This window comes from Nipponia nippon, unplaced genomic scaffold (assembly GCF_047370975.1).
Source record: "Nipponia nippon isolate SJK-2023a ecotype South Korea unplaced genomic scaffold, ASM4737097v1 scaffold_13, whole genome shotgun sequence".
Taxonomy (NCBI): domain Eukaryota; kingdom Metazoa; phylum Chordata; class Aves; order Pelecaniformes; family Threskiornithidae; genus Nipponia; species Nipponia nippon.
In genome coordinates this window covers 16738255-16752000 of record NW_028262324.1, presented here as the reverse complement: position 1 = coordinate 16752000, position 13746 = coordinate 16738255, and the positions used below count along the sequence as shown (strand labels likewise).

Below are 13746 nucleotides of genomic sequence, written 5' to 3'. Positions count from 1 at the left end.
CCCTTTCTGCAGCCACGAAGATGCCAAGGGTAATGGCTGAAGCACAGAAGCAAAAACAAGCTTCACTTCCAGTCAAGCTGATACAGGGTTTTGAGCCTAAACGAGGTGCTCCACTCTCTTTGGGTTATTTAGCCTCATCTTTTAATCTGTTTCTTCCTTTGTTTTTAATGTCATCTTTCTGTTATTTAATTACAGGAAGTTTAAAAAGAATAGTAGGAGGTTTTCTTTGAAGCTGTCGGAACAAAACTGTAGGCATTTCAAAAAACAGTTTCCCTTCAAAAAAGGGAAATGTTCTGACATCTAAAAAAAAAAAAATCATCCCGTGATCTCTTGATCAAAACTCCGTTTTGAAAAACCCTTTTACTGTTGGTGGGAAAACGTTCCCCAGCCCACGCTCAGAAGAAAGCTCAGCGCAGGCCGGCCGGAGCAGCGGGGTCCTCGGGGCAGCAGGAGGATGCTCGGGGTGCGGGGCTCGACCCCAACACCCGCAGCTGGCTGGCACCCTCCGTGCTCATCCTCCCCAGCCGCTGCCCCTCGCCAAGCGGAGGGATTTCTCTCCGTCCTCCCCTCGCTGGCTGGAACAGCCTGGGAGATGCTCGACATGCCGGTCCCACTGTCCCACCCGCGTTCGCTGGGGCAGGGCTGGGTGCTCTCATACAACAAAGCAGCTTACGAAAGAGGAAAGCAGAGCCACCGTAAAAGCCGGGGCAGCTGTTTGCCTTCAGGGCTTTGGTTTCGCATTTACGTGGGCCAAAGTAAACCCTCGCCCCGCAGTCCCAGACCTCCCGTATTTCTGTTGTGCAAGCAGAAGGCGGGTGAGAGCGGGGTGGCCTGCTGTCAGAGCAAACCCCGCGAAGGCCAACACAGATTGAGGGGCTGCCGCGCAGGAGGAGCTGGCACCACTCAGAGCCGTGCTCGGCCAGGCATCACCGGCCCGGGGCCAGGCTCCGGCCGCGGGGCTCTGCCAGGTGCCCGCGCAGCGTCCCTTCCTGCCAGCAGCCACTGCAAAGGATGGGCCACACGTCCCAGCCACCGCGGGGGGAACCAGCGGGGTGAGAGGAGCTGCTCGGTGCCCCCGACCCCTCCACGACAGCCCTGGGCCCCGGCTGGGTGCCAAAACCACATTGGTGCCCTTGCAGATGGGGCTCGCAGGGGTCTGAGCCGTCCCAGAGTCCCCCACCCTCCCACACCGTGGCCAGGCAATGCCAGCAGCAGGGACGTCCCCTGTGGCACCATTTTACATTAATATTGGTGTGTCAAACCGGGGCGGGCTGGAGAGGAGGGTGCTGCTGCCGGCTCCGCAGGGCTCGTGGTGGCCAGTGGCCACCCACCCCTGGCTCTGCGGGAGCGGAGGTGGGAACCACCCCGATGGCACCACGCCACCTGGAAGGATTTGCTTTTTGGCATTTTGATTCTAGGATTACTGAGGAAATCTTTATACCTGTCTTTGCAATTATTCACAGCCAGTGAGCCTGAGTCGGGAATTGGCACTTTCTTTCATCCTGCTCCTTCTGTTTCCTTAGGAATTGGAAACCGAACGCGCCCAACGAGGCGTTACGTATTCGGCAGCTTGGGCCAAGGCAATGCCGTCCATCCATGTCCCTCCCCTTGCAGCTCCACTGCTGCCATCGAAGGACACCCGGCCTTCTGCTCTTCACCCTTGTGCTGCTGAGCGCACGCAGCTCGTTGGCATAAGGCTCAATTTCCCGGAGTCCCCCGCGCATCGGTGCTCGTTGCAGCTGGAGCGAGAGGCAGGAGGGACGCGATGGCTGCAGCTCGCTGGTGCCTGATGTCCCCGTCTCGACAGCGTCGTTACCTCTGCATTTAATTGGCAGGGTGGGGGTGGCATCCTGCCCCGCCGAGGTCGGGCTGCTCGGGGCTTTGCTCGCTTGCAGGCGCCGCAGCCAGGTAAGAGGAGCGAGCAGCAGCAGGAGAGGCTGGGCTGGAGACCCTGGGCATTGGCGGCCCCTCGGTCACCCCATCGACTTGGGAAAAGGGCAGCGGGAAACTCCGAGGGGTTTAGAGAAACATTTAGGCTGCTGAATGCTCGGCCACGGTGTGCAGGAGCTGTAGATTAGGCTACAGGAAAATGATCTTTCCCCAATGAAAGTTTTGTTCTTTCATAAAAAAAAAAAAAAAAAAAGAAAAGTGAAAGCTTTTGCTCACGAGTCAAATAATTCTATGGGGAACTTGAGCTGAAATACCTGATTTTTGGACCAGCTGCACAGGAGCTCTTCACTCCTCCAGTTGAGCCTTTCCTCCCCAGAGCCGCTGCTGCCTGGCAGAGCCGTGGTTTCTGCATAGAGCCAATTTAATACAAAAAACCCCACTTTCTGTCAGAATCGGTTCAGGTGTGAAGTTTCGGACCAGCACTAGTGCCGGCCGCAGGGGCCGGGACGTGCCGACCCATGGCTCTTTGGCAGCCCTGGATGGGGTGGGATCAGATCGGTGCTTTGGGGGCAAGGAGACAGCACAGGTCTGGGGGGAGCAGGGGGGATGGGACGAGCCACAGCCGAGGAACGGCGGTGTGGGCTGGGGTCTGCACTGGAAATGCTCGCCCTGAGCTGGCACCACGGCTCCCGGCTGCACGCGCTGCGCTTTCTGGCTACCAGCTGCCGGCACCCACCATTTCTCACTTACCAACCTCTTCAGCCGTTCTGCTTCTCTTCAACTTTTCTTTTGACCACACTTCTTTAGGAATAGGTGACACCCGCAGCCGGGGCTGGGGCAGGCAGCGGCGCGGCGGCGCGCTGCTGGCAGCAGACACGTTACCGGCTGGAACAGCAAACTGCAAAGTCGAGCGTAAATGTCCAGTGAGAAGCAGGTGCCGTCCTCTGGCCGAGGCACCGAGACGTGAGCAGGAGCCCTGGCGCCGGGGGCACTGGGGAAGATGCTGTCTGTGCCCCTGGGACGGGGCTCTGGGGCCGTGGGCAGGAGCAGAGGGACCCTAATGGGCAGAGGCAGAGGAGGGTGTTGGTGCATCCCAGCAGAGCCAACGTGGGTGCTGGGAAGCAGCTGGCGGCACACGGTGCCCTGCCAGCGGCTCTGGAGGCTGCAGGGCTCAGGGATCTGGCACCGGCCCCAGCAGCTCTCCCGGTGCCGCCGTTCTGCGCAGGGGCTGTGGCACAGCCCCCCCAGGACGCATTTCGATGCGGGGAGCAGCCAGCAAGGCCCCACGGCTGGGAGCGAGCTCCTCCTGCGCCCGGGAGCTCGCCGGCCATCGCCGCCCGCTCACCCCCGGGGTCCTGGCCCCAGCCTGGGGGGGGCTGCCCCACCGGGCCACCAGGGACGTGTTTGTGCGTGTCCAACAGTTCCCAGCTCGCTGGCAACAAGCAGGGAGCAGGAACAGAGAATAAAAGAACCAGCAGCTCAGGGACAAGGGCAGAATAAATCTGCATAAATACAAATGAGGGGAATACTTATTTCTCACATTGACTACATTTCTGTAGCTACTGTAAATTGTGAGAGAGGCGCGGGTCCGTCAGGGCTGGGCAGGGCTTAGGCTCGGCTCCGGGGCTGCGCTCATCGTGGTTCCCCACCTTTCCAGCAGACTTGGCTGCTAAATATTCTTTGCATGTGAGTTGCTCCTGTAGCTGATAGGAGAGATAAATAACAAAACCCTTGCAAATGCAAAAATCCTTCGGCAGTTTGGAAAGTAACCAAGTCACGTGCTGAATGCAGATGAAGAAAAATCCTTTTTATTGTAAGGAGTAACAGAAGGGACGTGAATCCGCCTCACCCAGAATGCAACACATCCAAATCCACTTGGAGATTACAAGACAGGATAGTATTTAGTCTGATCAGTTCAAAGCATAACTGTTAGGGAACAAATCAGCTAAGTACACGTCTGGATTAGACTGTAGGCCTTTTTTGCCTTCTTTTTAACACTATGAAATCACTGGAAACAGCAAAATTTCTTTTTGAAACGGTAAACTAATCAAGAAGCAGAAGGAGAGCAAAGACAAAGCATTTACATTTCATCAGCGTTTGTCCCTTTTCTTTCTTCCCTTCATGGGAATTTGGTGCGGTTGGTGCAAACTCACAAAATTCCCTTGGGGCGGCTGCACAGGGACCAAACAGGGACCTTGGGGCTGTCTTGGTCCAGCACCAGGGAAGTCTCCTCTGTGCCGCGCAGTGACCTGGCCCAAAGCACAGCCCCCGAAAGGCGGGAGCGCGCGGGGAAGGGCTGGGGGCCGGGGCAGGACCGTCATCAGGGATCGCTGTAACGAGTGGCGGGTGGCCGTGCCAGCCGGGAGGGCCTGTGGGCATGACCTGGGGCTCCTGCCTCTGGCTCCGCTGCCAGCAGTGCCATCGGCACGGCTAACCGTCGGCCCGGCTAACCATCGGCACAGATAACCATTGGCATGGTTAACCATTGGCACTGCTAACCATCAGCATGGCTAACTATCAGCACGGCTAACCATCGGCACAGATAACCATCGGCACAGAAAACCATCGGCACGGCTAACCATCGGCACGGCTAACCATCGGCATGGCTAACCATCGGCACAGATAACCATTGGCACTGCTAACCATCGGCGCAGAAAACCATCAGCATGGCTAACCATCGGCATGGCTAACCCTGGGCTGGACAGAGACACCAAAGTCTGATAAGGCTGCAATGCAATGTGGAAGAAATAGTGTATTTTCATTGTTGGGTTTCTCCATTTTCACGTCTATTCTCCATGTATCGAGTCATCTTCCTCCCTTCCCTCTTCCTCCTCGGGGCGGAGTGGTGGGAATCGCCCGCGGAGGCACCTGGGGGGACACCGGAGCTGAGGTTTCGGGCAGTGTGGGAGCCTGGAGTGGCAGCCCCGTGCTCCCCCGTCACCTCCCGTTGCCAGGCGGCAGGGTCAGCCCTGGTCGGCTCGTCTCACCAAGCCCAGGCACTGGCACCAGCACTGGCACCGGCACTGGCACCAGCACCGGCACCAGCGCCAGCGCCGGCACTGGCATGTCCTGCAGCAGAGCTCTGAGCCAGGTCCCCAGCCAGCAAATCGTCCTTACCCCATGGCACGGCCGGCCCCGTGGCTACGGAATGCTCCCAGGATTGACTCCTGTGGCTGGGGGAGAGGGACCCAGGTCAGCGCGCTCCGGCCCCCAGCCCCCCGAGCCCCGGCAGCCCCCACCCGCGGGGCTGGGCTCCGCAGTGCCCGATGCGCTGGCAGCCTGAGAGCCCCCAGCTTTATGGGCAGAGATGATTTAGTGCTCTGAGGAATACACTTTTGGGGAAGCTGGGACAGCTTCCAACTCTTCCTTCCCTCCTCTATATATTAGCTTTGCATGCATATGAAGCTGAAAGCTCTTCCAATCACCTCTGCAAATATTAATTAATCCTCACAGCATTCTGAGGACCATTATTCACTCCTATTAAGTAAATATTATTAAATCCTTTTATGAGAGGTGAAATGACTTTTCCAGGGCTGTGCAGGGCATCAGTAGGAGCGCACAGACTTTGTCTTGCAACCACACGCCTGGAGCCACCGAGCATGGCAAAGCAGCCGCTGCTCAGGGGTAAACCTGCCTGTGCCTGAGCCGGGGATGCGTCTGAGGACCAGGGACCCCGACCGCCCCACAGCACTGCTGTGCCGTGTGGGGTGGAAGCGCTTCGTGGGACCACGCCAAGGTGCATCAGCACCCTTGGCTTTGGCTGCAGCCTGTGGCCATGGGCACCCGCTCCCCGCTCTTGGCCACCACCCCGTGCCAGGGCTGCATCCCCTCGTGCATCCCACTGATGTGGCTGCTGCCCCTTTCTGGCTCACGGACACCAGTGGGGATCCCCCTCATGGCATCGGGGCCAGACTTACTCTGCAGGAGCCAGTCGATGAAGGCACTTGGGAATGGGGAATTCTGCAAAAAACAAGGAGGTGTTAAAGTGCGCGACGGCAGAGGCCACGGCGGGCGGGAGGGCAGGCAGCACGGGGGGGACCAGGGACGGGACACAGCTGTACCTGCAAATCCAGCTCCATGGACTGCTCGGACATCACCGGCAAATTGGAGAGGACAGAGTGGATTTTCCCCAGGAGCCCAAAGGAGACGACACCTGGGGAGAGGGAGAGGCCATCAGGGCTGGGCAGAGCCGGCTGCCCGTTCGGGAGCCTCCCGGGGTGCTCTGCCTGCCCGGAGCCGCGCTGGCATGGGGAGCACCTGGCAGAGGCTGGGAGAGCAAAGTCCCTGCCCGGCGACGTCCCCAGCACCAGAGGAGGAAAAACCCCTCAGCCTTCCCGCGGGTCTCAAACCTCCCGCGGTTCAAAGGCTCCCATGAAAGCCACTGCCCTGGTGCTACCTGCTGCACGTCTCCTCACGCGGGAAGTGTTTTGGGTAAACGGGGACAACAGCACATGCAATGAAGCAGCAATTGCCTCTGTGCGGGACTCAGTGAGCAGAGACGGCGAGGGAAAACCCCCGGCTCTGCGGGGCTGCAAACCGGGGGGTCCCAGCAGAGCTGCCTCTCTTGGCCGCAGCTCAGGTCTGGCCCCAGTTAGAGAAACAACCACGAGGACGGCAGGATCGTGGTGCTTTTGTGGTGTCAGGCAGCGGTGGGGTGAGCCAGGACTGTGCCACCCACAGCAGCTTTGCCGGCGGAGCGGAGCTGCTCCTGCTCCGGCAGACCAGCTCCTTCTGCCGCGGCTCCAGCTCTCCTGAGACACCCGCTGCCTGCGGAGATGGCTAGACACGCAAAACTCAAGTGTCACGCTAAAAATTAATATAGAAGAGAAAATTTAACAACTTACGGTTGAGGAATTGTAGCTTAATATTGATGATGCTGACCCAAATATTCACTAATGGGCAGAGCTGCAACGGTAACAAGTGGCACAGCCTCGGTGAGAATATCGGGGGTGTAGCAACACGCTCCCCTAACATCGTTTGAGTTTCACAGACTTTAAATCAAGACGGAGCAATCGGCTCCTACAGCACAGTTTCCTCCATGGAAAAAGAGCAGTATAAATTGTTCGGCCTGCTTCTCAGGATGGCACAGATTCTATTTAACAGAATAAAAGATTTTCTAACAAGCACCTTTTTTCTAAGTGAGGCTGTCACTTCTGCTTACTGCACCGTCTCGGTACCAGAAGGTGTCTCAGAAAGCAATTGGTTACAAATTATCCTGTAACATTGCATGATGGAATTTGAATTATGTCTAACAAATAAATCCTGGCTGCAAGAAAGATCAAGGAAGTTTGCAGAATTCACGTATGGGATGTGGGCGTGGGCGTGTGTCTGTGCCTGCACACACACACACACATATATATATATATATGTGCGCATATGTAAATCTGCTAGGCAATTATGGCAAGAGCAGTAATTCCTGTTCAAGTGCAGCTTCTTACAGCGAAGGACTTTCAGGCACTCACCAGCGCCGGTACAAGAGACTGAAGAGACTGGTTCAGCACCCTGCTCACCAGATTGGTGAGGAAGCTGGAAAGGGAAAAAGGCAGACAAAAATTACCGGGGACGTTGTCAAAACCCGGTGCTCGGCATTGAGGCGAATCTGAACTCTGCTGGTCTGCAACGCTGTGAGCACCGCAGAGGAGCACCCGTTGTCTTCTCTTCTCTCTGATCTTAAAAGATGCTGCAAGCCCAGAGCTCCCCCAGGCTTTAGCAGGAATTACAGATGCTCAGGACTTTGTTATCTGCTTCTCAAAGTCTGATTGGTAATGTGTAAATCTGTGCCCAGATTTGAGACTGAAATTTTGCCTCACCGCAAACATGCACAGAGCTGACCCATGGCCAGGCCTGCCCATTATTTTAGCTGTTTCCCTGTGCCCATACCAATAGCCCATCCCCTTGCAGGTTTCTCAAAAAAATTGGCTTTTCTATGAGGAAAACCCATGGGCTCCTCGTGGCTGGACAACAGTGAAGGCTCCCACACTCACCCCTTCCGCAGGTTGATGCTGAAGCCACCGAGCAGGTTGCTGCAATCCTTAATAACTAACTTGAGGTCACCGGGGGTCTCCTGGGTCAGTGCGATATGTGACGTGATGTTCGTTTCTACCGAGGATCCACTCAGAAACTGGAAAATCCTGAAAAATAAGGAAGTGGCTTGGAGGATTATGGAGGAGACCAAAGCAGCCCAGAAGAGCAGCATCTGTGGCTGAATTGCGAGCTTGGGCTCAGCTGGGACAATGTTTTGGTCTCAGGACTTCCATCAGGCTCCTGGCCCTGTTAGCAGATCATTGAAGCCCCAGTGTGCAAACAGGCGCGGAGGGGTTTCCAGGACACTTCTGACTTCAGGCGGAGGAAGGACAAGTTGACATGAAGGAGCACAGAGCCTTCTTGGCACTTTGCTTCCAACACCTTGTCCACAGGAGGATCTCTGCCTCTGCCGGCTGCCAAAGACTGAGACTGTGCCTTTGGAGTGAGGACAGCTGGAAATGTCCCCAGGGAGAGGCAGCAGCACAGCACAGAGCTTTCCTCACCAGCCCCTTGCTCAGCGTTTCAGGACGTTTTTCCAGCACCTGGGAATGTTCCGTCCTCCCCAGCACCCTCAGGCCCCCATGGCCTCGCTCCACTGTCTTGCCCATCAGCCCTGCTCACCCTGGAAAGCGCAGCACCAGCTTCGAGTACAGGTTCAGCATGAGCTCACCCCCGCGAAAGAGCTTCCATGACACTCGGACGTTCTCGAGGTTCAGTACCTTCAGCCTGGGGGTCGACACCAAAGCAAACCCACCTTGAGATGGCAGAATCAGCAGGACCAGACCCTACGGTCCCCTATCTTCCTGTTCACCATTTGATCTGTTCCCTGTGTGGATATTCCCAGTTAAACATGTAGGTGGGGAAGGCCCAGCCCCCGCTCCAAGAAGATCCAAGTTCAAAGCAGGGTCAGGTTGCTCAAGGCTGTGTCCCACTGAGTCTCAACCATCTCCAAGGGTGGAGATTCCCCCAGCTCTCGGGATGCCTGTCACAGTGTCACATCATTCCCATGTTCCCATCTGTGGCTGGAATTCTCCCTGCGGCAGCTCCTCACATGAGCTGCGAGTCCAGGACTGGTGGTTTGTATAACAGGGAGGATCTGGTCCCCTGGAGCACCCCTTTAGGGGAACCTCTCCTCTGAACGTTATTTGTTACCCTGCAGCAAGCACCACCGCTGTGCTGCTGCTCTGACTTACCAGGCAAAGCGTGTTGACTTGTGAGGGACTCCATCACCCAGCAGTCCTCCTTCACCCAGCAGTCCTCCATCACCCAGCAGTCCTCCTTCACCCAGCAGTCCTCCTTCACCCAGAAGACCATCAAGACCAAGTAGACTTCCATTGCCCAGGAGACCTCCATTTCCAAGCAGCCCTGTGCCAAGCAGACCTTTCGCTCCAAGAAGGCTTTTATTGCCAAGGAGGCCATTGCTGAGGAGACCATTGCCGAGGAGACCATTGCCAAGGCCTTCCCCACCAAGGATGCCTGTGCCGAGCAGACCACTGCTTCCAGGTTGCCCTCCTGCAACAATCAGATGTCCATTACTGTTCTGGTTTTCATTGCCAAGAAGCCCTCCTCTCCCAAGCGCACCCATGCCAAGCCGACCTTCCTCACCTAAAAGGCCTGTGCCAAGGACCCCAGATCTGCTGGATTCATTTTCTGCAGCAAGGGGACCTCTGCTTTCTTCTCCACTCGGACTTCCTCTGCCAAGGAGGCCAGTACCAAGTAGCCCACCTTCACCAAGAAGGCCTGTGCCAAGCAATCCATCTTTTCTGCTGATGAGACCCTCACTGCCGAGAAGACCAGTACCAAGCAGACCTGCACCAAGGAAGCCCCAGTTACTAATCAGACTTTCACTGTTGGAAAGATTTCATTGACAAGAAAGGTTGGTTCAGCTACATTAGGCTGACCTTCGTGAGGTTTCACGGGGACCCCTGAGCATCCTTGCTCAAAGTTGGGTACCCCGTGGAGCCGAGCCTGCCAGAAGGCAGGTCCCTGATGAGCAGAGGGACGCTCCACAAGCCCGACATGGCACAGGACACACCAGGACCGAGGCAGGCACAGCTGCCTGTGCCACAACATTCCCTGAGAAACACGGAAAACCTCCGAGCTCACCGTCTTTGGGTTGCGCTGGGCTCAGCCCAAGGATACTGCCCAGGTTGAGGAGGCCCTGGGAGGGGGGCAGGAAGCTCCCAAGGAGGACGAGACACCAGAAATGCAGCATCTCTGGTCCCAGCACCTGTGGAGAGACCCACATCAGCCCAAGCACCAGCCCCACCGTGCGGGAATCAGCAGCCTGGACACCGGTCCGGCTCTCCATCCTTCATGTGTGCTGCCCCGCGGTACCCCTGGACACGCAGCCCCCAGGCACTGTCCCCCAGCCCCAAGGGACCAGCTGGGACCCACAGCACCCTTTTCCCACCCAGAAAGGTCAAACTGCTTCTGGTTATCAGGGATCAACTGGAGCACGGCCACGTGTTCCTCCCGAGTCATTGGTGTCTCCATGCCCGGCTGGGCTACCCCGCTGCAGAGCTGGGTGCCTGACATTGCAGGGAAGCTTGGAGGGAGAAAATGCCGCTTTAAAGAGAGCAAGAGTGATGGCGATGAGGCAGGAGGACCTTGTACCGAGCGAGACAGATGGCTTCCAACCACTCCGAAATGGCCCTGAAAGAAGAACACTCAAAGGGGCACAGCCGGATAAAAAATGGTGTGTGTCAAAGTCGTGTCCTTCTCCCCGTTATGAAGAACACCTTGCGTTATTAAAGCTCAAAGCGCAGCCAAAATCAGACTCACTTTTCTGTGGGCAGATTGTTTGTTTTTCTCATCTTGCTCCATTCAGGCTATGAAGAGAGTCCACTTTCCCTGTATTTGATCTGCCTCTGGTCAAAAGAAAGTGGCTTCAAGGACGTCGTGTTTCCGTGTGAGCTGGACTTCTTGGGGTTGCAGCCGACATTGTGGAGTGTTTGTTTATGCACAAAAAGGTGTTTGCAAAGAAATGAAAAAAGGCACCCGCGGAAGCACTGCCGTGGTCCCAGTTTAAGGGAGCCCGCGCCTGCACAGCCCGCGTCCTGGGCCGGGCACCCCGGCTTGTCTCTTCTGAGAAAAACAGTGTACGGGCTGCAGATTTGAGGTTCAGCACTGAGATACAACGTTATTTAGGTCAGGCTGAACAACTTTATCTGTTCCAGATACTTTAAAAAAAATCCCTCTATGACAGTTCTTGGCACAATTAAATTAGACTTTAATTCACTAGACTGTCTTTTACATTTTCCCTTTGATCAGCATGTAATGATGCACAGCTCCTGTAGCTGTGATTATTGAACAGGAGAGAAAGATAGAGGCTTGAGCAGCTCCCATTGAAAATCGTGTCAAATAAAATCAGTGGGATTTGTTGGAGGGTCTCTGCAAGACGTGCGCAGCATTGCAAAAGGGTGCCAAAATGGTTTTCAGGTCTTTTAGAAGAGCTCTTAGGGAGGATACGTGACAAAGTAGACAACTGTCTCTGCAGTCATTCACGGTATCTATCGGGTTGATACCTCCTTGGTCACACATGTTTAAGTGAGCTGAACATCTTGTAGATGCAAAACGCATGGCTTTGCTTATTTTATACCAGCTGAGATGAGATATTGTAAGCTGAAAATCGTTCTGAATTCTGGTCACCAAGATCATAAAAAATATCCTACTCATTTCTGCTAGCTTAGTCATTATAACAAACCTAACAACAACAAAAATAAATGTGGAATTTGACAAGCAAGAGCTCTACTAGCTTTAAAAATTAATTTTCATAAATTATTAAATGCTGCTACAGAAATCAAAGGAAAACATCATTAAAATTCTTGCTTTTAAAGCCGAGTTACACTTTGCTGTAGGTCGTCTAATGGGACCGGGAGCTCTGTGGCCACGGTGCCTTAACGCCACTTACCTGGAGCCCTTTGATGTCGCGGCGCAGCTGCCCACGGCCTCGCAGTGGCGGCCGGCGGGAGCAGCTCTTATATACCCGCGCTGCAGGAACAGGGGAAGTCCAGGGAAGGATGAAGCAGGAATAGTTCCTCTTCGCCGGCTGTGAAGTGTGAACCCTGCACCAGCATGACCCCGAACGCTCACGTAGCAGCGTCGGACCGCGGCCAGCAGCACCCACCAAGCCCGGTGGCTCGGCTCCTTGCCCTCGGGCTGGGTGCGGTGCCCTGCCTGGCCGGGGCACGCTGCCACCCCGCTCCCCGGGGCTTGTCCCCTCCAGCCCGGGTGACAGCACACGCCTGGGAGGAGGGACCAGCAGGGCAGCCCCCCGCAGCCCCTGGGTGCTGGGGCAGGGGCTCACAGCCCCGGGCAGGGGATGCTCTGGATCAGGTCCCATCCAGCCCGGCACCATGCAGCTCCTTGCACATGGCCCAGCGTGGCTGGCCATGGCTGTGGTAGGGACATGGGCTGTGGCATGGGTGGCTGCTGCTGCTCACATCTACTCGGTGTCTCTCTCGCCTTGCTCTCCCAGAGCGGCCCAGAGCGGAGCAGGAGGGTGCTGGCACCCGACAGCCCCTGGCTGCAAATCCTCCCTGCGCACCCGGCCCCGCTGGAAGCCCCAGACCCCACCATGATGGCAGTCACCAGAACCGTGTGTGCCGCAGGCGCCCGGCGGCTCCGGTGCAGATGGTGCTGTGCTTTGCAGGCAACAGCGGGTACCAGCTCGCAGCTCCGGCAGCAGCAGCGTCCAGCCCAGGGCAGCCCTTGCTGCCAAGGCAGAGAGGTGGAAGTCTGTGATCCCTCCCTCGCCTCCCTCTCGCCTCTGCATCTCCGAATTTCCATGGGCCACACAGACCCCAGGCCATCCCCTGAGCATCGCGGTTCCTATGAGACAGCCTCGGAGCAGCCACGGCGAAGGGGGATGCCACGGGGGCTGGGGATGCTCCCGGGCCTCTGGCTGAGCAGAGGGTCCCAGGGACAGTTTGGGGCAGCTCCTCTCCAGGGGATGCTCCGTCATATTCAGCAGGGCACAAGGGTCTGAGGACAGTGAGAGGAGAGCAATTACCTCCCAACGAGGTAATGATGTACAGAAACAGCACAAGGCTGATTAAAGAAAAATTATCACAAACTGAAGAGTGTGTGGGTTTATGGCATACCAGCTGCACCGTGAAAACTGCCTGTCACCCTGAGGGACACAGGAGCTGGCTTGTGCCTCCCAGAAAGATCTTGGCAGTTTAAAGGAGGCTTGAGAGACAACAAATAAAAGAAAATGAGCAAATAAATACAGAGGAGAAGGGGAAAGGAGCATGAAAGATGACAGAAGAACCTGAATCTGAGGTTCCAGGGGGTTTTCAGGGCAGATCTGGACTGGACAGGGGCAGGACAGTCTCAAAGGCAGCAACATTACAGGCGTCCCAGCTATTCCCTTTCACCCCAGGAGCAATCGATGGCTTTAGAGCCTTAAATTAGCAAAAGCTTCATTGCTTCAACAGGCACCTGAACCGCAGGGAAGAGCCCGTGCATAAATAAACTGTGTGGTTCATGCCGAGTTCACAGGCATTGATGGGTGAGTTATCCCGGCCATGCGGCACGACCGCTCATGGGCCAGGGGAGCTCGTCGGGCTTCCCAGGTGCGCCCAGGACAAAGCTCTGGTAAAGCCCGGGGCAGGTAATGGTGTGAGGGGTCCTCAGGATAAACAAGAGACTCCACAGCTTTGGGTCCAGGCCCTGAAGAGAGGCTGACATCTCTGGGTTTGCCAGCAGACCGCTCTCTGCCCACCCTGAGCTGGGTGCCGGGTGGGCACAGCCAGGGCTGGGCAAGCGGGCAGGGGGCTGCAGCCCTCCCACCCACCGCAGCCAGGGTGCCCAGCACAGCAGGGTCTG

The 13746-nt window shown here is 56.4% G+C and overlaps 1 protein-coding gene and 1 long non-coding RNA gene across 3 annotated transcripts; both read right to left on the bottom strand.

Annotated features, from left to right (window-relative positions):
* Nucleotides 1-1447: 1447 nt before the first annotated feature.
* On the bottom strand, nt 1448-2941 carry LOC148056581 (uncharacterized). Its single transcript, XR_015703033.1, has 3 exons — nt 2641-2941; nt 2205-2296; nt 1448-2117 (listed from the first exon to the last, which is right to left on the bottom strand). It is a non-coding gene; the product is annotated as an uncharacterized LOC148056581 (long non-coding RNA).
* Nucleotides 2942-4617: 1676 nt separating this feature from the next.
* LOC148056580 (uncharacterized) lies at nt 4618-11952 on the bottom strand. 2 transcript variants are annotated; one of them, XM_087750163.1, is made up of 13 exons: nt 11828-11952; nt 10021-10144; nt 9520-9723; nt 9212-9426; nt 9108-9175; nt 8536-8640; nt 7875-8021; nt 7353-7416; nt 6735-6795; nt 5952-6043; nt 5808-5850; nt 5008-5063; nt 4618-4758 (listed from the first exon to the last, which is right to left on the bottom strand). In XM_087750163.1, exons 2-12 carry the CDS (start codon nt 10127-10129, stop codon nt 5032-5034), a joined length of 1140 nt encoding a protein of 379 aa, XP_087606289.1. In that variant the 5' UTR covers nt 10130-10144; nt 11828-11952; the 3' UTR covers nt 4618-4758; nt 5008-5031. The 2 variants fall into 2 exon arrangements, with proteins under 2 accessions (XP_087606289.1, XP_087606288.1); XM_087750162.1 differs by having other exon boundaries at nt 9108-9426.
* Between the last annotated feature and the right edge of the window lie 1794 nt (nt 11953-13746).